The 22,188-nt window shown below is 39.8% G+C and overlaps 1 protein-coding gene across 4 annotated transcripts in view; it reads right to left on the bottom strand.

The window, feature by feature from the left end:
* LOC117958327 (protein shisa-6) overlaps positions 1–17,972 on the bottom strand; it is an 82,933-nt gene extending 64,961 nt beyond the window's left edge. For 3 of the 4 annotated variants that reach the window (XM_034894633.1, XM_034894637.1, XM_034894634.1), the window contains exons 1-5: positions 17,634–17,972; positions 16,185–17,106; positions 11,556–11,713; positions 4,353–4,448; positions 3,835–3,903 (exon numbers count right to left, since the gene is read on the bottom strand). In XM_034894633.1, the coding sequence (XP_034750524.1) occupies positions 3,835–3,903; positions 4,353–4,448; positions 11,556–11,713; positions 16,185–16,744 (883 nt within the window). In that variant the 5' untranslated portion in view covers positions 16,745–17,106; positions 17,634–17,972. The remainder of the gene's footprint in view (positions 1–3,834; positions 3,904–4,352; positions 4,449–11,555; positions 11,714–16,184; positions 17,107–17,633) is intronic. The other variant, XM_034894636.1, reaches the window with a different exon arrangement.
* Positions 17,973–22,188: the final 4,216 nt, after the last annotated feature.

Genomic DNA, 22,188 nt, shown 5'->3' with positions numbered 1-22,188 from the left:
TGAAGCAAAACAGCCAGAAACAAAAAAAATAAGGGACAGTACCAAATGAAGGTCATTCGATACATCTAGTGGAGAGAAAAGTACAAAGGTTTAAAAGGAATGAAGGATAAAATGACAGAAGAAAAGAAATTAAAAAAGAAGAAGAAATACTCCGGCAAAGAACAAGTACCTCAACACGGCACTTTAGTCAAGTACAGTACGGGGGCAAGATGCAGTCAGCGGTGACACGGTTCACATCTGGCAGTGGGGGGGAAGGGCAGATGTTAAACTAAGACATGTATGACGGAGGCTGAAAGGACCTCCACTTGTAATCAAGCAATCAATTTTTATTGACATGAAATTGTAATGGAATCCTATCAAGTCCTTCGGGTTCTGCATGACTCATCATGAAGCAAAGTGTGGCCTCCAGGATCGAGCGACTGTCTCGGTGAAAGGACACCACAGCTTCCATCCTACTGGAAACCGACACCGGCACATAGGAATGGTTGGCCTGTCAGCTCGTCATCCTCCATTGTCTGCACACAGGCTAGCAGGATGCCCAGCACGCAAGGGGCGGTCTTTGTTCAATGTGTGGATGCTTTACTTTGTGGCCCCTCTAGAGATGGAGATGGACGCAGACGTGGTCTTGGTTGTCCACGTAGTTGTGATGCTAGCCATAGGTGGTAGCTGATCTTCACCTTTTCCTCTGTGTTTACTTTGCTAGCTTAAGCTACTGTTCTCCACCTATTCCATCTTGGTTTATTCTGATAATTACATTTAAAAACTCGGCGGACCAGCTGGCGATCTAGCCCAGGCTGGCAGAGTTAGCAGAAGGCTACAGAGTCAGCAGGAGTCTGGCTAGGTGATTTCCCAATCCTGATGAGCGACTCATAGCGACTTGCGCGTCATCGTCGTCCAACCTCAACCACATAAAGCACAGCTAATAGTTCTGAAATATGCAATTTAGGATACATTTAGCGAAGTTGACGGAGAGGCAACTAGAGAGGCCAACGCCTTCTAGAAGATCAAGCTAGACATTATTAAATACAGACTGCCACCGCTATCAGGCCACTATAAAGAGCATCAGCTAATATGTGCAGCAAGAGGGTGACGTTTACAGTCAGGAATACTTTTTTTAAAATATTAGTCTTTAAAGATGCCGTGGGTAGGATTGCGAAGATCCAGCACTTGGCCCAAAAAATGTAACATTGATAACTTCTCAGTCCCTCCCCCCTTACTGTTAAAGCCCAAAGTTTCCTAAGCCACTCCCCCCACAAGGGAGAATGAATGTGTGTGACTGAGCAGTTATAAACACACAGTTAGACACCCCCCCTCCCCCTCCCCATCCCTGATTGGTGCATCTGAACAGGTAGCTGTGGATGTTTGCAAATTGAACTCCAGTCTGTAGGTGGTGCCAGAGGAGCCAGATTTTCTTTTTTTACCCGCTTCATGTAGTTCTACCCAAACATAGGCTCAGTTTCAGCACATATGACAGAAAGTTAGTTTTATAAGTCTTACCTACTGCACCTTTAAACACCCATTTAATTAAATCATACAAGAGGGAGTTTTCAAAACTCCCACAATAACCTTTCAATTTTAATTGACTAGTTTCCTTGCTGCCTTTTCCAGTGCTGTCATTTTAATTCTTGGGTTTAAGTCCACCAAATAGAAGAGTTTCTAATTTTTAAATGTTCTGCAAAGGGGAATAAAACACACAGCAGTTAAGATATGCCTTCTGCCGGGTGTGATAGTCATTTTGGCTTCAGGGTTGAGTCATTTTTACATGTCACCCACAATGAATGTCAGTCAATTCATCACCAGCAGCAGAGCAGGTATTTTTTGGAAAATGTCGTCAGATTTGCCTCACTAAAAGTCTTCAAGGGCCACTTAACAACTTGCATATTAGACAATTAAATAGGATTTACAGCATTCTACATTTGTTCATGTTACTTATGCATTCTTAACCAAAATCTCTCCTCATCTGCAAATAATCAATGGAGATTACACCTACTTGTGGTCCTGAGACAGTATTTTGTGTGTCAGTGTCACAGCAAAGTGTTCTATATCCTTAATAATAATAATAATAATATATTGTATTTATAACGCACTTTTCATTCCAAAGAATCTCATATCATATCACATATCTCAGGTGCCACAGGAAGTTCCGCCATTTTTTGTTTCCTTCTGCTTTCTTTCCGTTGGAATTCTAAGTTTGGTGGATTTCTGAGGACTATGGTTAACTCTATATGGATCTCTGAAGGTTAAATCCAGACAGTTAGCTAGACTATCCATCCAACCTAACTGTTTTGCAGCATCTCCTAGAGCCACCGAAGATGATTATGATTGGTTAAAAGAAATGCCAATAAACCAGAGCACATTTTTCTCCCATCCCGGAATGCTGTTTGGACTATCCAGACCCTCCTCGGCTTAGCAACGTGTGGATTGTCCGGCAAAGCGAGACAGACTACAACGTAGTAACAAAGGCGACACATGTAAATGTAACTACAGGTTTTGGGTGCAGAGCCTTTAGAGAGACTACACGGAAAGCTGCACAAACTGGTCACTTTGAGCTACTTGTGTTGAATACAAGTTATGTGTGCTGCTAGACATTGTTGATAATGAAAGCAATATGGAGCAAGTTTAAGAAAGGCTTTTTCTTTTCAGTAACAGAAACCATGTTTTGTTATCTAACAAACCCCATTCTGCACTGCCAAACGTGTACTTCGTTCAGTACGGTTTTATCACAACACTATAAAGTAAAGCTGTCAGGTTGCAATCATCAGTTTACTAAAATAAACCTTTTAAGGAGAATTACCTTTTGTCAAAGCATTATCTGGGTATGTATGTCACTTACAGCAGCAACCGTACATTCACTTGAGCTGAAAACTAGAGGTCTAAAATAATGCACCTAATAATGAAACCGACTCATAAAAAAGCTACACAGAACTGACAAGCCTATATATCTTTTTAAAGAGAGCTGAGGGAAGTCAGGACCAGTCAGAATTATTTACAGCTTTTACGCTTCAATTGCAAGTGGATTGTATTTGTAAAAGAACCACAGTGATGAATATTCTCGAGAGAAAAATGTCCTGTTAATGTCATTCGAAACTTATAACGGATAACATTATATGGACTGCCAGTATTTGGATCAAGTGGCTTGTGGACTCAATTAAAAGGCTTTCTAATTCAAAGACCTCTACAACAGGCCGAACAACTGAGTGGTAAGCATGAGACACACTGTGACACGTGGCTGAGCAGAATCTATTTAAACTCAAATTTCATTCAGGAAAAAAATGTCAAGCTCACACTGTGATTGAAGATTTCTGCAAAATGCGGAGCAAAACCACCAAATAAATAAATACAGGGATGGTCACTCTCAATCAGAGAAAAATATGTCAAGTTAGTGTTTTAAAATCAATTCTTGATCTTTCACTTACCTTGCAGACACCTAAGAAGGTTTTATCAGCTGTTGAGACTCACACGGTTAATAACAGCAGCCATGTACAAGTCTGACACCCTCACCTGTCCATATAAACCATATCAATAATCTTTGTGACTGTTCATCTGTCGCTCTCATTCAAATCAGCTGTTAAACAACCACCAGTGGAATGATTGTGGCTCACAAAACCACCAACAAGAAAAAAAAGAGTAATAAAATGTTACGAATGTGGCACTCTGCACCCAATGACTGCACTGTGATTATCGTCCAAGGGCACTCGAATGGTTCGTGTGTGTGTGTGCATGTGTGTGTGAAGTGTGTGTGAAGCGTAAAAGACTTTTCTTATCAGGTGCGAGCAGAAAGCAGGTTGTATGGCTTTTTCTCTGGGAAGAAAACAGAACATTTGGAGAACGTACCGTAGGAGAGGGGGATGTCCGAATCGCCCTGCCAGGACATCTGCCCTGATTCGTCTATGGAGTGCTGCGCTGTAAAAACACAACAACAGGCCTCTTGTTTACAGCTCATTCTCACTCCAACGCTGCTTCAGACTCATTAAAACTCCAAAGTAAGACAACAGTCAGGAAATCTACTACTCTGCCATGCTGCATTCACACTGGCCAAAATGTAACTTTGTCATTGGACGTTACAGAGAGAGAGATAGAGAGTGTGTGTGTTTGTGTGTGTGTGTGTGTGTGTGTGTGTGTGTGGGGGGGGGGACGACTTTGTAATTTCCCACTTCAAGCCATTATGTGTTATAATGTCCAAATTCCGCCAAGCTGAAACAAAAGTCATACTGTTTGATTGTCTGCTACATTCATTTGGCAGAAGGAGAACAACAGCATGACACAGTAGCCTTGTGAGTGAGTGAGATGCTTATTATTCTGGTTTTCAGGGTACAGTGAAGTGAAAACCAGATAAGGAAGATGGACTTTACCTTTCAAGTGGCCACGTCCAAGTGTAACAAACCCAGAGGTGATGAAGTTGTGCATGTCTTGGCCTCCGCCGCGCAGGTTTTCTTTCCCATAGTGTCCTAGTGAGACAAAAAAGTGTGGAAAATGATTATTTCAGCCAAAGTATCTGAGACCAGAAGGGCTTCATTGTTCTCTGGTATCACCAGAACAGTGGTCAGCAAAATTCCTATGCCATTGCTAAATAAGTGGTGCTAGAGGCTGGGGGACATAGAGTAGAGCAGGTCTAGTTAGTGAACTACTAAAGCAGGGGCGTTCATTTATGAAAGGCTTTTATGGGTTGTATAAGAGGGTAAGAATAAACAACATTTATCAACGGATGATGTGGAGGTCTTGTTGTGCTAGTCAGTCATAATAGCCCTGAAATTCCTTTTTAAGTTTGCTGTACAGGGCCATAACAGAAGTGAACCACGACTCCCAAGGCATATCTCACCACATCAAACCGATCCAGTTACTTAGTTAAATGTGATGGTGACGGTTAAGCCCCCTTCTTTGAACACTGCACAATTCAGGTATACACTCTTTTGGATTTCCCCTGTGATAAAAGAACACTCCGTAATGCAATTTGTACCACATTGCTGTTAACTCCGCTCCGAACCAGTGGTGTAATTGAGATCGCAGGGGCTGAACAAAAGAACAAGACAAGACTTCCAATTGTCCTGTCAATCACACACAAGTCTTAAGAAGAAATAAAAGAAGGTAGTGTTGAAAAAAACAGCAAAAAGGAAAAATAAAAACAAAATAAAGTTGGTTTATCAAACCGCTCCTTTATTTCTCTTTGTTAGTCCCTGTCTACATTAATCAGCGAACAATTAAATGCCTCTTTCTCCAAGGAAACTACTTCAAAGTCAATAACATCACTCAGACCTTTGGGCCTCAGGAAGCGGATATCGAACAGCATTTCAAATTATCATAATGAGAAGAAACACCTGGGACCATTTGGCCTGGTCTTCATCCAACTGAAGCTTGGCACTCAAGCCTGAGCACCACAGCTCGTTTGTTTATTTTTATCAAACCCAGAGGATTACTATGAACTGATTACTGACGCACTCTGACCAGCTCTGTTATTGTGGGACCTTTTGTAAAAATCCAAAGAAAAGAATAAACATATTTCCCTGCATCTAGTGATTTCAAAACAACACCGTTGTGTCTATATGGATGGTACAGTAGAGTATATTTGTATAATGTCTCCCAGGAAGAAATGCCGGTGATTCATAACCTCGGCATGCTCCAAGGGCAGCACCGTGGAGCTAAAAGCGTGGCAGGTAGCTGGAGACGCCGGCTGGGACATAAATTGCTCCCATGTGACAGTATAAACATACTGTATAGCCCCTTATTATCTCTGGAAATGTTCCTCAAAATTGCCTGCATAATGAAAAAGATCTAACCTTTTCTTTTAGAGAATAACCAGACTACTGAAGTTTTTCATCATACGTTCATGAATGAGCGGGAAAGTGTTTTATTTCAGAGATAAAAACTCTAATCTCCCAACGAAAGCAAAATTTGTAAAGTTATATTTGAATTGGTCATTAGGGAAAAGAAAACATCATCAAAATAGAGACAACAGTCATCCCATTTCTGTACTTTGACATAAATGCATAACCCCTTTAAACACAAAAGGTTGAGCTTTAATGGTTGTTGCTGGTAAATATTAACTCAAGGTCTACTAAATATTCCAAATTAATTACATTTCCAGGCTTTTCCATCAATGGCTGGGGGTCCCTTAGTTCCAATAAAAGAACATTTTGATGTTTTGGGAAATAAAATTCATGAGTTATATGAGGTGATCAATATCTCATGTCCGTTAATAGGAAACTATAGCCAGCAACTGACTTAGCTTAGCTTAGTTTAGCATAAAGACGGAAAATAACTGGTTTGGCTTTGACCAGCTGCATCTCTCAAGATGTGTCCAGACATTGAGCAAAGCTAATTTGCATTGCATCATTTGTGCATTATCTTGAACTTTTCCTTTTTATTACTCCATGTAATAATTATTTCAGACAATAGTGTTATTCTAGCTTTGTGGAAACTTTGAATTCATATAAAATCATCTATGCACAAAGCCAGGGCCATAAAGAAATGGTTTCCCGAGTTCTTTCCAAATTACTTGACTAGCTTGTAAAAAAAAAAAACCTGACCTCATCCCCGTCCGAGACCTTTGGGAGGAACTGGAACTGCAACTGTGAGTCAGACCTGATTACGCAAAAAACGGAGCAGGTCTCTGCAGCCAATTTCAAAATCTAATGGAAGGTTTTGTTTCTTTTTACAAAACTTACATATGGGTACAGTGTTCAGGTATCCCAAGCCGGGCTTACCCCAGTTTGTGAAATGGTCACGTTATTTTGATTTATTGATTTGTGTACAGGTCACAATTTTCGAACGTAACCATTTAAAGAAACTGCCATGACACTGGGTTGGTCCGGGGGACGCAACAACTGGGAACTGAAACGCCACATGCGGGACGCAATCCCCGGGTGCAGGGACGGGATCAACTGTTTCTGTGGCACACAACAATGGGAAAATGAAACGTCACACGGCGGCCACAATGGGACGGCTGTGGTTAGGAAAAAAGACTGGAGAAAGGAACCGTCACAAGCAGGACACACCGACAACAACGGGACGGTTGTGGTTAGGAAGAGAATAACAGGGAAAGGAACTGCAAAATGCTGGGCCCGATCCCCGGTGTCCGGGGTGAAAGTCCTGTGTTGTTTGAACCATCCAGGACCCCAACCAACCTCCCTATGGGTATTTTCATCTCTTCAATACTACTCGCTACCGTAATCGTTCTGGGATCAAAAAATAGGCTTCCCATTGAAATACGTTATAAATTCGTAATCAATACATAAAAATAACAACATTAACATGACCTGTACACAAATCAATAGATTAAATATTGTGACCATTTCATGAGCTGCCATGAGACTGGCCTGGATATCCACGTTCTATGTTTGGGTGTCCAAATACTTTTGGCTATGAAGGGTGAATTTTCACTGTCAAGAAAACAAAAGTTGGAACCAATTTACAGAGTGTAAATGGTTTTAGGTTTGCTTTGAGCAACGTAACATCATTCTTTGGAAATAGCATTCTAAAGTTGGTCTCATGTCAATTATAGTCAAGTATCTGCAGGGCTTTCAAACTGAAAATGAAGCCAGTTGCTGTGAGTGTCCTTCGGAGATGATTCCATTCTCTGTCTGCAAAGTGTGGAAGACATTTGTCGCCTAGTTTTCACAGCACCATAACAACTTTAGAGCACAAAAAATGAGAGAACAGAACGGAACTATGCGAAGGTGAAGTGATAATGCACAGTCAAGGAGAAGTACTATCCACATCCCAAAAACACACTTCATAAGCATCACACCGAGGTAGAGTATTCTTTCCAAAACATCGAGTGGGATAACTTCACATCTCTTCACATACTGCTGATGTTTTCACTTCAACGCTCGAAATCCACCATTGCTGAATGTCATCAGCGTCTTTTTAATGTTTTCCTCCTTGGGCTAATATTTTACCTTTTGTTAGAAATGCTATAAAATTGGTCCATTTTTCTTAATTGCAATTAATATTTTAATAAACCTTTTTTACCTACTTTTTAATTACTTATTAGCTATTATGTGAGCAGTAATAAAAACGGAAGGAAGGAGCTGCTCCGTAGTACACCATCAATGGGGTGTGGCTTCTGACAGACCTTATATATGATCCTTTATGCTGCTACATCAAAAATATCTATTCAAATCTATTTTTATTCTCTGACACATTAAATCTGATCTTTGTGTTAACCAGGAGGGGTTCTTTAGACCAAAGAATCACTGTAGCTGTCTCTGCTTTTGAAGGCCATCCTATAAACCAGATGTTGATCATTGACCATTTTTATTTTCCAAACCGCTTTTCCTTCACCTTCAACATCATGAACAGAGCATTTGTCAAGAAAACATATCTTCTGCTCCCAGTGAGGTGAACTGCACCGTTCAAAAAGGGAAGTAAACAGGTAATATTGATTGGTAACACTTTCTTTATAAACCCTTTTATTAACTAACGCCAAAAGTAAAAGTAAATACTGAAAGTGTGAAACTTTGTATTCACCTTGATGTCTTTAATAACGTGGGGTCGTACTAAGAATTTTTAGGATGCCAAACTGCTATTTATCATTTATGTAGCTGAAACCAAATAAAATATAAATGACCTGTACTAACATACAAAATAGAAAAAGTGAGCACTTAAAGGAAAAAGTCAAAAGTGTGCTATTCATCTTTTTTCTTTTTACAATATGACTATTTCTAAAAACAGTGGTCTCACAGTGCCAGACCTATCTCCAGCATGGTCTAACTACACTGCTTATCTATTCTGGGATAGGGAGGAAAAAAAATATTCTGGCTTTTTTGCATTTGTTTAAACCAATCACAACTCTCCTTGGTGGCTCCAAGCCTCGGATGTCAGGCTTGATATACATTGCTGTGATAAAGCCTGACATCCGAAGCTTGGAGCCAATAAAAACAGAGACACCATCTGCATATTATAACTAACTGTAATCATTTTCGAAATGTAAGGTTAACTCTCCAAAATAACTACATCATAATAAAAACAATAAGTTTTCTTTTCTCACCAGTCCTTAGTTTAACCTGAATTTCAGAACCCATCGGCTATCAGTCTGAAGAGGATTTAGCCACTGGGGTCAACGGCCAATATCTATGACGTTCCGGTGTGGATATCCAGATAACAGATAACAGACATCCGGCCTAAGACAACTTCTTCCTCTTCTGCGTGCCTGGTTCGATTTAACAATTTGAGACACAACAATGTAGTTGAACTTCAGAGATGACATCTCTATTTAGAGATATGTTCTTATGAATGCAGATAAGTAAACTACAACAAAACCAGAACGCGTACAATAACAAAGAAATTGCCCCATTGCCTACAGATTCTACATGTAACAGTACGTTCCAATGCAAAGACTTCCTACTGGAATATGTACTAAGAAAATGTACTAAGAGAAGCCCAACAATGGGTTGAGCTAAAGGTATATAGTATCCAATAGTTACATAAAATTGGCTTTGGCTGTTTCACTGAAAAAATAACAAAGACATATTTTTCCTTAAATTCCCATCCCCATCATTTAATATGTCCTAAAATCTGAGTTACGTCTTGCCTGAAACGCCTCCATCCCTGTTTAGACACCCTCCACCCTTCTCTCTGATGCCTTCTCCAGCATGTCTGACATACTGCTGCTGTTCAAGCACCAAACAACAGCAAGCGGATATGACACAGGTTGGACAACTGAGACATCTTTTCTGTGGGTGCTACATATTATGAACAAAACAACAATGTGTGGCATTGTGAATCACACTGAAGATAATTACCAGAGCCATGAGTGCTTGTTGCCTAACAAGAAACGTAATTGTTGGCCGTTATGAGCAGCTTGCATAATCAACTCGGTTACCTCGGGTTGGATTGACACACTAAGAGAAAGTGATTTTGGTAACCATTAAAGTGAAGAAAAAAAATAATAACGATAAATACTTAATATATGTAACTTAAATTGAGTTATGTCATTTTATGTGTTTTAGTGGTGCACGCAGGGTTATTCAACTAATTTGCAATGAATTAAATTAGGACCACCTTTAATGTTGATTGATGGACCTGGAGGTTTTATCCCTGGGGCTGTTACTCATTTTGCCCGGGGGATAATCCATTCTTGATGGCACCGCTGCTTGTTCAGCCTTAGTGTTGTCTACTTCTCGGTTATCTACTCTTTTATTTCTTCCTCTGTGTATTGCAAACAAAAATTAACTTCCTAGATTTCTGGAATTGTCTTAAATCCCATAAATACTGTGTATTAAAGGCTGAAATACAATTTTATTGATTGTATACCATAAGCTACTGGCAAAACTGAGTTTAAAGTTTTAGTGAGTACCTTTTTTTTATATCAATGAACATCCAATACATTCAAGCCATTGACAAATGAGTTAATACATCAGCTCCACAAAACTCTCTGCATTTCTCAGTATGGCTATGTTTAGAAAATGGTGTTGACCTCTTCTGAAGAGACCCTCATGTTTTTTTTTAAATCCTCTGTGTCCTCCTTGGTTACAAGCAACTGCGTGGAGGAGGGGTGAGGGTGGTGTGCTTGAGTCATGTGGATGCAACAATAGTGGTGTTGTCATTACATAGACTTTCTTATCGGGGAGGCAGAAACTTGGCACAAATAGCTTTAACCTTGATGGACATATCGTGGTTGATTACTTTAAAGAAACTCTGGTTATAACATATACTTTAAAAGTTTCAAAACATTAGCAGTAACAGTTCCTAGGCTAGAAAAGGGGACATGAGGTAATACTTTAAGTAATGCAGACGTTACAAAAATAAAATAATTTAAGACCAGGATGGTGACCAATCGTTAGATAAATTCCACTTATTTGGTAGACCAAAAACATAGGCAAAAGCAGATTCTCCTTGTAGCCGGGCAGCATGTTTCACAAGTTTAAAAAGTAATTCTGCTGCAGAAAAGTTGCTCACATCTTGCAGTACAGGCTGTTTTGCTCTCCTCTGACATTCACTCCTGTTGGGTGGTGTTGGTGGCGGTAGCAGAGAGGAGGGTGGGGGCAGGGTGACTCAAGAGTGAAATACAACACTGTTGAATCTGGGACAAAATACTAGGGCACTTAGCAAACGAGCTGATCCCTAGAGCAGGGATCTGGAGACTAACTGGTTAAAAGTAGGAGGAACAGCATTGCACAACAGAATTATCTCTGGACAAAAAGCTTGCGTCTCCCGCAGAAGATGATAATTTGCATCTCAATTTTGAGCCAATGCTGAGTAGGCTTATGGGACGTGAGCGAAAGCGAGACAAGAATTCCGCCAAGGCCTTGCACTTAATTCCCTATATACAATATTTCCTTATGTGGTTCCTCTTAAGAAAGATTGAGTAGGGAAAGCTTAAGATCTCACAGTCCATCCATATATTTCAGTGGACGTCAATCAAATTCTTTTTGGCAGATTAAGGAAAGCGAAGGGTTTCTTTCTTTACAACGCTTAAGCTTTACCATGATAATAATAAAAAGTTGGATTTTTTCAAATAAACATGTAGAAACAGCTACACATAAACATTTTTGCCTTCAAACATGCTCAATTTTACACTCGGAGCTATGAATCTCTATATAAGCAATGTCACCTACCGTGATTTGATGCCTTGGCGTGAACAGGTGTGTAATGACTCTTCGAGGATCTGACCGGCGTCTCGTCTTTGGGTGACCCATTAATCGCTGCAAGGTTTTCATGTTCATACTGAGATATTGGAACTGGTCCTTGTTGCTTCAGAATGTCTGCCAGGGCTCTGGAATGAAATCACACAAAAGAAAAATGTTTTTTTTTAACTGCAATGTTTCCCTTTCCCAATTACCCAACACTTTTTTTCTCTCGCCACAATCCCCCTAAAGGTCTTCCTAATTTATTTAGATAGAGCTCCAAATTAAATCATAGAGGTGTGCTGCAAACAGAGAGGAAATCCTAATTACGTAGAGTCACAAAGGAGTTTGATTTTTAATAGCGCGGGACACAAGGTACAGACAAGTCCTATTATGTTTGCCGGACCAGAGTTCAAGGCACATTTATTAAAAGTTAAGTCAGTGCTTCTCCTTTGAAACCACAAATTAAAAGCAATATTTTACCTACACCAGTTCCAACTTTTGGAGGCACAGTGAGCCTGTGAGATGGAGTGCCAGCTCTGCGTTTTCTTTTAGAAAATGAAAGGGCAATTTAACTGTGTCAATGTCAACCACACATTCCACTCTCCTATAACTCTGTGACTTTGGAAGACATACCATATATTAATAGCATTTCCCTTCCAGGAGAAGCACACTTTAGCAGGTTTCCTTTTCGCAGACACAGGCGACCTGATTTTACATTGTCCCAGTTGGCTGCTATGTCATGTGCAGAAGGAGTTACAGCAGTTTGTAGGCCAACTTTAACATATATTTTAAGCGAAAAGAATAACATTTGGCCTCAAACAAAAGCACAAAAGTAAAAAAGACTTTTTGTTACTTTTGTTACATGTATGTCAATTTACATGGAAACCGCAGCCACATTGGTCCGAAATGCTGTGGCTGTTTATCATCCTAATAGAGCACAATCATTACTGCATTTTTGTCAGTCATTGATAATAATATTTGACAGTTTAAAGCATCTGTTGACAATATATTGGCCACTTCCAATTGTTTGTGTTACTACTATCCTGTACTATATATCCTGCAGTCATTGTCGAAGTGTCCTTGGGCAAGACACTGAACCCCGAGTTGCCCCCGGTGCTGCGCATCGGAGTGTGAATGTGTGTGAATTTTTATCTGATGAGCAGGTGGCACCTTGTACGGCAGCCCCGGCCACAGTGTATGAATGTGTGTGAATGGTGAATGTTTCCTGTAGATGTAAAAGCGCTTTGAGCAGTTGTTAAGACTGGAAAAGCGCTATATAAATACAGCACATTTACATTTACATTTACATTTAAACCCTTTTGATTAAAAGCGTGTAAACTAAAACCAACAGTGGGTCAAGAATGGACCCTTGGAGGACACCATAATTAAACTGAGTTACAGAGTTTGCTATTGCACCTTAAGGTTGCATAAGGTTTTACGTCTTCAGTTAGAACGATTGGGTTTGGGACTGAGGACTGCAGACAGGGTGGGGAAATGTGGAAAGAAAAGGACTCAAAACATTGTGGTTTTACTCTTTGTTGGGGGATATATTGACTGTACCAAAAATATAGAATACAACCAGCCTTATGCTTTTAACATAAGGCCAACAGAGTGATCAATCTAATCAAAAGCGGAATAAAATTTAAGCTGTCATCGCTTGTCATCGTTCTCTTAAAAACAAACTATGTTTTGACAATAATTACCTAGAACATATCTTTGGGGTCTATGCAATCCGTCGTGTTTTATTGTACCACATATTTGCTGATGATAGTATTTCTCTGATAATCTTAAATCAACTGACAATACATCCTAATAGCAGACTTTTTATGCAAACTTTGGGCTTTTTCTTTTCCTTTTGCATTAATTTCAGTAATGCTACTGTAATTTTTTCTCATTCAGTTGTCTTGCCTTTTAACTCAGATTGTCAGTCCTGCAATCAAAGAACAGATCATTATTCTCACCACCTAAATGGCAAAAATGTCATCTCGGTTTGCTCTAAAGAATGAGATCAATACAGTCTGTTTAAACCACTGGCTTTAGCTCTCACTGCATTTCTTGTGTTTTGGTGAAGGTCACCGACCAAACAGCAAAGGTCTGCCAAAAGCTTAGTATTCTGCTCACAGTCGTCCCTCGGTCGCAGCAGTCTAGATTTAGAGATTTTGAGTCTAAATTACATCAGAGAAGCACACACTTTTTAGCAGCCGAGCCTTGCCAAATATAAAGCTAATCCCATGTTCTACTACTTCATTTTGGTCACGGCTGTCAGCATGAATGTCTGCTGCCAGCCTTTGAGGTCTATTCCAGCAGCAATCATTACGACATTTCTGTGTGCCAAATGGTCGGCGAAAAAATATCAAATCATAAAAACATAAAAGAAAACACTGTTGAGCACCCAGCAAGCCATGCCTCCTTATTTAATTGACCTCTCTCTAAACCCTCGTGGCTCTTGCTCATATTAAAGTGTTTGCATTTTAAGCAGATCCACTTGAAAGTACGCCCCATGGCTGGGATACAAGTGCAGTTAGAAGACATTAACTTCATCATCTCTTCATTTCTTGGAGCAAAAATGGAAAAAAGTGCTGCGTCATGAGCTTTGTTGTTCTTTTTGTTGTTTAAAATGAAATACTCTTATTATAAAATCTCATGAGTCCATATGGATTTTAAAAGCTGACTGTGCCAGCTTTTGAAAAGACACTTACAGTGATCACTGGAGCTACAATTTGATCTACTGAAAGAGTTCCTTTGTGTTGTTTCAGTGCTAGAATTTGGGAGATTGTTTATCATCCAAGAAATTGTCATTATATTTTGAAGAAAGCTGAGTAATCCTGTTTGACATTTTCAAAGCAGCAGGCGCTAAAGTTACATGGCCAAGGCATAACAATGATCAATTATCTTCATCTTGTTAAAGCAACACCAAACATGCTCCTCTTCTCTGTTTAGAATGGACTCTGGCTAAAGGCAGGTGACTCCAGTGACTCTTGGATAAGGGCATTGACCAAGTGACAACACGTGCATGGAGAACATACAGTTTTAGTCAGACCTAACCCCAAATAAAACCCCATCTTTACTTTTTATACTAAGTTTCAATGGTGATGGAGAGTACCCTAGCACCACCACAAGACAACCTGGACAGACATAAACCAGTCTTATATACAATAGAAAGAACACTGCAGGTTTTTGAACTGTGGGTGGAAACCCAAGTGAATAGGACGAAAACATGCATGCGGACCACTGAGCCAGTTAAGAACGCCAAATGTTTTTGTGTGGATAAATTAATCATTGAATCATTTCAGCTCTTACATGATTCATCTAAGGTTTGGGTTTGAACTGGGCGGGGCTCAGTTGGAAAAGTATGATGTCACATTCTTCTGCGTACCAATCATAATTTAGCACCATTTGCATAAAAATCTATTGACAGCTATGGGGTTGTTTGCTTATGTTGGAGTCCTGAATATTTAACAGGTTCAAAAAAAAAGAAAGATTTGAAACCAATTTTTAGGAAAGCCTTCTGAATGTAAATGGATTGCATATTAAATAGTGCATTTCTCATCTACTGACCTCTCAAAGCATTTTACAACACCTGCCAACATTCACACACTCATGGCAGAGGCTGCCATTCCAAGTGCCAAGCTGCTCATCGGGAGCATAGGGGTTCAGTGTTTTGCTCAACGACACTTCAACACTCAGCAGGAGTCTTTCAAATGGCAAACTCTACCCATAAGCTGGTCATTTGGGTTGATTTTGGAGCACCAAGCAAGATTCAATGTAAATCTAACAACTAACAAGGATCCCTGGTAGGTGTGTTGCAGGACACATCCACAAATAAAAGCAGGTCCTTGTGTGAAACAATACATATTGAATTGCCAACATTAAGAAACCGTTTGGTGCTCTGATGATATTTGTAAAATAGTTGCCTTGCATCTGCTCCCAAAAAACCCTATACTTCAATTTTGTTCATCTGAATGGCCACAGGGTGAGATTGTATGTAGCTTTAACACTTATCGAGCAATTCAGTGACCACTACTGGTGCCTTGAGGACTTAAAAATATAATGACTGTAGAAGAGACTAATCTCATCAGGATGAACATGATCACTCATGATGGCTTTCAGTGACATTTACTTTGTCCCTCTGGGGTTGAACGGACAGAGAATAGCACACGCTCCCCTCCTGGGATTGGCACAGAATGGGATGTGTACAATGAAAAGGTATACAATCTTTTTTTTTTTTAATGGCAATGCTCTGAGGAGGAGAGTAATGGCACATGCTGAAGGTCATGAGCTTTGTCTGAACCCGTGATATTAAGGCAGTAAGTTATGTAGGTTGCTGTGAGTCAGTTGAGACACCAGAATAGATTTTAGGCTATTGGAGGGAAATGACGGTCATGCTTTTACACGTTACTGTGAAAATGTGTTTGTCTACAGTTTATATCAATGTGACTATAGGCAAAATGAAGATAATTTCGACCTTTTTTGACATAAGTAGGTTTATCCCAAAAGCATGTTTGCTCACTTAAGGCTGACATGATGTTAATTTTTAGGTGTGAAACAACATTCTCTTTACACATTTTATAATGTTTTTCAGCTATTTAATCATCTATGAAACAAGCAAACTCTTACCTGTGCACATTCATTTCCTGAGGGGGCTTGGTGGCTTTATCATAGGCAACTTTAACAGATATCCCAATGGCAATGACGAGCGCTATGACCCCGCAGGTGATGTACACTGTGGTGTTGGTCTGGTCCAGCTCCGGGTCGTAGGTATCACCTGTGGGCCCCGGTGAAGGGGGCTGGGTTTTGATCCAGTCCGGTGTGTTGTAGTTGGTGCAGCTCTTCTGCTCCAGGCGCATCCCCCGGTCCGCGCAGCAGAAGCGCAGGAAGCAGCTGCCGCAACAGAAGCGGTGATCGGTGTTGTTGCAGCTGAACTCTTTGTCGTACGCCCCGCTCACGTCGTAGTAGCCCAGACAGGTGTCGTGCTGCACCCTGGGAGCCTGGACCTGCGTGATCTTCCCCGGGACGGCCACGGACAGCGGGACCGCTGTGGTGCTGCCGTTGACCTCCTTCACCTTTGGGTTCCTCCTCGGAGGGAATTTGTTCTTTTTGTTGGTGTTGGCGGCGCACAGGACATTCAGCGGGTCTAAGTAAATCAAAAGAAGCAGAAGGTGCTTAATCCCCATCATTTGAGGACGCGCTGGTGTTTGTTCTTTGGCCTACACACTCTTCTGTCTGGTCTTTCTCTCTGAATATCACTCGTCCACTTCTTACCGCGTGGAGCTTCTTGCGGGTTTCTTCATCGCAGGTACTCCTTTATGTGCCAAGCTTTGCTTCGCGAACTTTGACTGGCAGATTTTGCGCTCACCAGACACACAAAGCATCTTCCAACTTTGATGTCGTCCAGTCTAATTGTCTGTTTTCTTATCAAAGTTCGCTTTGGCCAAATGTCCTGTTATGATTTCGACTGCAGAGACGCGATAAAGACGCGATGTTCTCCGGGGAAATGTTTAGCTGTTGATCTGGAGTATGATCGAAGCTCGTAGTTACACTGTGGAGAAGAGAGGCATGTACAAATGGATTTAGTCGGTTAAATAGGACTTTATGTTAGGCCAAATATCCACGGGAAACTTTATTAATAAGCAGGCATCATAAAAAAGAAGAAATTGGATCGATAATTGGCAAAAACTGGACTGATTGTAAAATGCGATCACTTTCAGTACCGCGGACAGCGCCCAAGTTTCCATCTGGGGGTTTGGAGCGCTTCAGCTTCAAAAAGTAATAAACAAAGATTTAACATTTTTTTCCTTAGATTTCCCTTCTAACATAAAACGGGTTTTTTAACTAGATAATAGATTCAACCCGTGTTCCTGTATTTCACATGGATCATAAATATGCCGCCGGGGAACGTTTTTATTTGGTCTTATTCGCCTTTATTTTACGCATAAACTTTCTTTTATCTGACTTCCTAATTGGAAACGAAGCATTGCCTTCAATTTTTTTTTCTAATGAGAGATACACAATTAAAGATACGTATTTAATAAAGAAAGAGAGCGGGAGAAGATGTAGAGGACTTACCGGGTTTACGATGGCCGGTAACGGGGTTGTCTCAGTCACTGCCACTGAATCAAAGAGCCTCAGCAAGACAACAGGCAAGACCTTTCTCTCCTCTCCGGCCCGCCCCCATCCTCTCTCTCTCGCTCTCTCTCTCTCTCTCTATCTCTCTCTCTCTCGTTACCCCCTACCCTCCACTTACGTCACCGATTCAGGTAGGCTACCTCAGTTAATTATCAATCGAGATCTCCCCCACGTGCTTTGGTCATATGCCTCTAGCCTTCACTCGATAACTCGCAGAGGTGGAAAAGAGAAACAGAAAGATAACAATGTATTACAAGTTGTCTGTAAGAGGCGAGGCGCTGCTGTTGGTGTTCAGGCATCAGTGCACATGCAAGCTGCGTCCACTCACAAGTCACCAATCACGTCCGTGTGTGCGTGTGTGTGTGTGTGTGTGCGTGTGTGTGCGGGTGTGTGCGTGTGTGTGTGTGTGCGTGCAGCAAATGCGAATACATGCCTGAGCTGGTTTTAGAATTGTAAATCAAATGCCATGCAGATGGGGAGGTGGAGAAAAAATTGTTTTTTTTATGTTGACTTTCAAAGTAAAAGTAGTTGGGACTGGACTGGATGTTTGTAAAGGGCTATATGGGTGGAAAGTGCTGATATAAAGCACTTGCACAACATTCTGACTTTTACTATCTAAAATTTCACTTTAATATTGAATTTCTTTCTGTGAGTTTATGTTCTTGGAAACATTTATCTAGAAATGTCCACTTTATTTTAAGCATCCACTTCACTCTCAGAATAACTATTCTTAAAAGTCTTACATAAATGTGACTTTTGAGTCTTTTAGGGAAATTTAGAATAAAATGAGTATGACTTATTTTTATGACACTTTCTAATAGCACGTTTTATATAGAAAACATGAATTAAATTTGACTTTGATCTGAGTTTTATAACTTTTAGTCTGAAATTTGATGTCATTGTCTTGGATCCACTTTACCTTTAACAAAATTCAGAATTTATTAAATTTCTTTATTTGACTTACATAGGCTATACAAATAAAAATTGTATCTGTTGATCAATTCTAATCTATGAAACCTTTACCTAATTTGTGCATATCTGTTCACAGGATTCACTTCACTCTCAATATTTTGAGTTTTACTTCAAAAATTGGATTTTTTTGTGACTTCAATAAGTTTTCTTCCTAACTAAAAAATCTAACTTTCTTTGTTTTCACTCATCTTTAAGTAATGTGACGCTTTAATGCCTAACTTTTACATATTAATGAACGTCCGTTACATTCAAGCCATTGCCAAATGAGTTGCTACAAAGCTAATTAAGACTATCAGCTCCCCACAGCTCTCTCTGAATTTCTCAGTATGGCTATATTTGGAAGATTGTGTTGTCTGGTGACATTTCTACGCATAAACTCAAGTGAAGATAATTACCTGTTCTGAAGAGTCCATCACGTGTTTAGTCCCTGTGTCCTCCTCAGCGACTAGCACCTGTGTGGATGTGGGGGGATTAGGGGGTGCGCGGTCATTATGTGGACATGCCGCTAGTTTTCTTGTCATTAATTATACCCTGTTTACACCGACGTGGTTATTTTGATAAACAAAGAGATTTCCCTTCGTTTGTGCCCTTGGTTTACATGCAAACAGAAAATCCACCTCTGAAAAAGATTGTTTCTGAAAACTCCGGCCAGAGTGAAGATTTTGGAAAACATTTGCATGAACTGTGAAAAACGGAGGTGTAGGCATCAAACATCACAGTACTGGCCAAAACTGGCACCTTCGCCAATAGTGTGATTTATATTTACATTTTTATTTGGCTATGGTGATGGATGCATTCAGAGTAGCAGTTGAATTTATGTTGGTGCAAACCCTTTTCATCTGTTTGCATTTGCAAATACAGCTGCTGTATTATGTCAAGGAGCAGAGAAAAATGAGTGCTCCAAGGTCAGAGTTTTTCGGGATTGTGACTGGCTAACGATGTAATTTTGTAAAACAGAGAGGGTGAACTGTCCGTTTATGTAAATGTAGCATTAGAATTCCTGATGGGGGTGGCGGAAACTACACACTATAGCTTTAACATCCTGAGGATGATTCCAAGCATCTGACAGAAAAACGTGACATTTTATTTCCATTTTCCTTGCACAGACTGAAAGGCACATTAAACATGTCTTTTTGTTTCATCCAGCTTTAACATTCAGCTCATTTATAGATCAATTAATTTATTATTTCCTTCCATAATGCAACAGTCTATCTCCAAAAAGTCATTACAATCAGAAAATGGGGATTGGAAGACAGTTATTAATAAGGCAAAGCAAGGCAAGGCAACTTTATTTGTATAGTACAGTTCTGCAGCAATGCATTTCAAAGTGCTTTACATAAAACACCAAAATATACAGTAGTTAAAAATTAATACAAATTGAATAAAAATTGAAAGTGGTTAATAGGAAATTGAAGGCAATAATTACAAAATTAAAAGCAATTAACAGTAGATTAAATGTAAGAGTAAATTCACAATGGCGTGCAATGAATTAGCAAAAAGAAAGTTCTTCAGCCTTGATTTGATAGAGCTGAGATTGCCGGCCTACAAGTACTGGAGGTTTGTTTCAGATATGTGGACCATAGGAACGGAAAGTAGCTTCTTCGTTCTATTTTCCAACTCTGGGGATGACAAGCAGACCTGTCCGTGATGACCTTAAAGATTTCTGCGGTTTATAGTTTACTAGCAGATTTGAAAGGTAAATTGGTTTTAACCTGTTTAACAAGTTATAAACCAGCAGGAGTATTTTGAAATCTATTCTTTGTTGTACAGGAAGGCAGTGTAAGGACTTCAGAACTGGAGGATTGTGATCCACCTTCTTGGTGTCAGTGAGGACTCGAGCAGCAGCGTTCTGAAACAACTGCAGCTTTTAAGGAATATTTTTGGGAATACCTGTAAAGACATTGTTGCACTAGTCAAGTCTACTCAAGATGAAAGCATGGACAAGTGTTTTCCAAATCCTGTTGGCATAGAAGTCCTTTAACCCTTGATATATTTTAAAATGATCATAGTCCATGACTACACCAAGATTTCTGGCTTTATCTGTGGTTTTGAACATTGTTGTTTGAAGATGAGTGGTAACTTTTAATCGTAAATGTTTTGTTCCAAAAATGATCATCCAGTTTTTTTATTCTTTTAATTTTAGAAAATTCTGGCAAATCCAATCGTTGGTAGGTTTAATGCACCTAGCCAAATGTTATATTGTATACATAGATTGGTAGATATATAAATTTGTGTGTCGTCAGCATAACTGTGAAAGCTTATGTTGTTTTTTTCCATAATTTTAGCTGGCGGCAGCATGTAGATATTAAACAGAAGAAGCCTCAGGAAGGAACTTTGGGGAACTGCACCTGTCAAACTTATGCTCAGATGCATAATTACCGGTGACACATTGTAATTTCCATTGTTTTAATAGGACTCAAACCACTTCAGTACTGGGCCAGAAAGGCCTACCCAGTTTTCCAGTCTGTTTAGTATTATTCCATGCTCAACCATGTCAAATGCAGCACTGAGATCTAGTAATACTAAAACTGTAGTTCTGCCACTATCAGTGGTTAAATGGATGTCATTAAAGATTTTCAGAAGAGCATTAGTGCTGTGATGTAATTGGCAACCCAACTGGAAGGCATCAAAAACATTGTTTTGGGACAAAAAAAAGGTTTAGTTGTTAAAAAACAGCTTTTTCAGTATTTTACTCAACAATGGGAGGTTTGATATCGGTCTGTCCAATAATGATGTATCTAAGTTATTTTTTAAGAGTGGCTTAATTAATGCAGTTTTTAAGACCTGTGGGTAGATACCTGCTTGAAGAGACATGTTTACAATCTGCAAAAGTTCTGAGGCCAAACATATCAAAACAATTTAGAAAAATCCAGATGGTAAAATATAAAGGCAACAGGAAGAGGTTTTCAGAGGTTGTATGATATCCTCGAGGTTATGGTCAATTGTTTGAAATTGTGTCATGAGTCATCAGCGAGACAACACATATTGTGTCCCTGATATGGAGGAACTGACTGTTCAAATTTTCTGAATTCTTTTCACTGAAGAAGATGGAAAAGTCATTGCAGGATTTGGTGGATAAAAGTTCATATGCTACTGATACTGGAGGGGTTGTTAACCTATCAACAGTAGCAAACAGAGCATGTAAATTATTAATGTGTTTAGTACTGCTGTCAAACGATTAAAATGTAACACAATGTAACACTGTCCATCAATAAAAGGGTGAAAAATACGTTGGCGAAGGGGGCAACTAATTTGCCTTAGCTGTGTGATTGGCCATCAAGTGGTATTTCAGACTGGACGTGCTGTGATGATAACTCAGTTCACAACGACAAAACACACAGATCACTTTGGTCTTGTCAATGGAACCATTTGGCAACTTTAAAAAAAGAAACTTTCAATTCAGAATCTTATTGGCATCTATTTCGGCGTCTAGCGCTTGCCATCCACTCAAAATGTAACGTTGCTACTCTTTGGCCGACTCGCAAGCCCAAAAAAGTATGTGTGGCATGCTTGTTATTTTGTT

This window comes from Etheostoma cragini, chromosome 15, assembly GCF_013103735.1.
Source record: "Etheostoma cragini isolate CJK2018 chromosome 15, CSU_Ecrag_1.0, whole genome shotgun sequence".
NCBI lineage: Eukaryota > Metazoa > Chordata > Actinopteri > Perciformes > Percidae > Etheostoma > Etheostoma cragini.
Note: the sequence above shows the minus strand (reverse complement) of the source record. Positions and strands in the feature narration are given on the sequence as shown.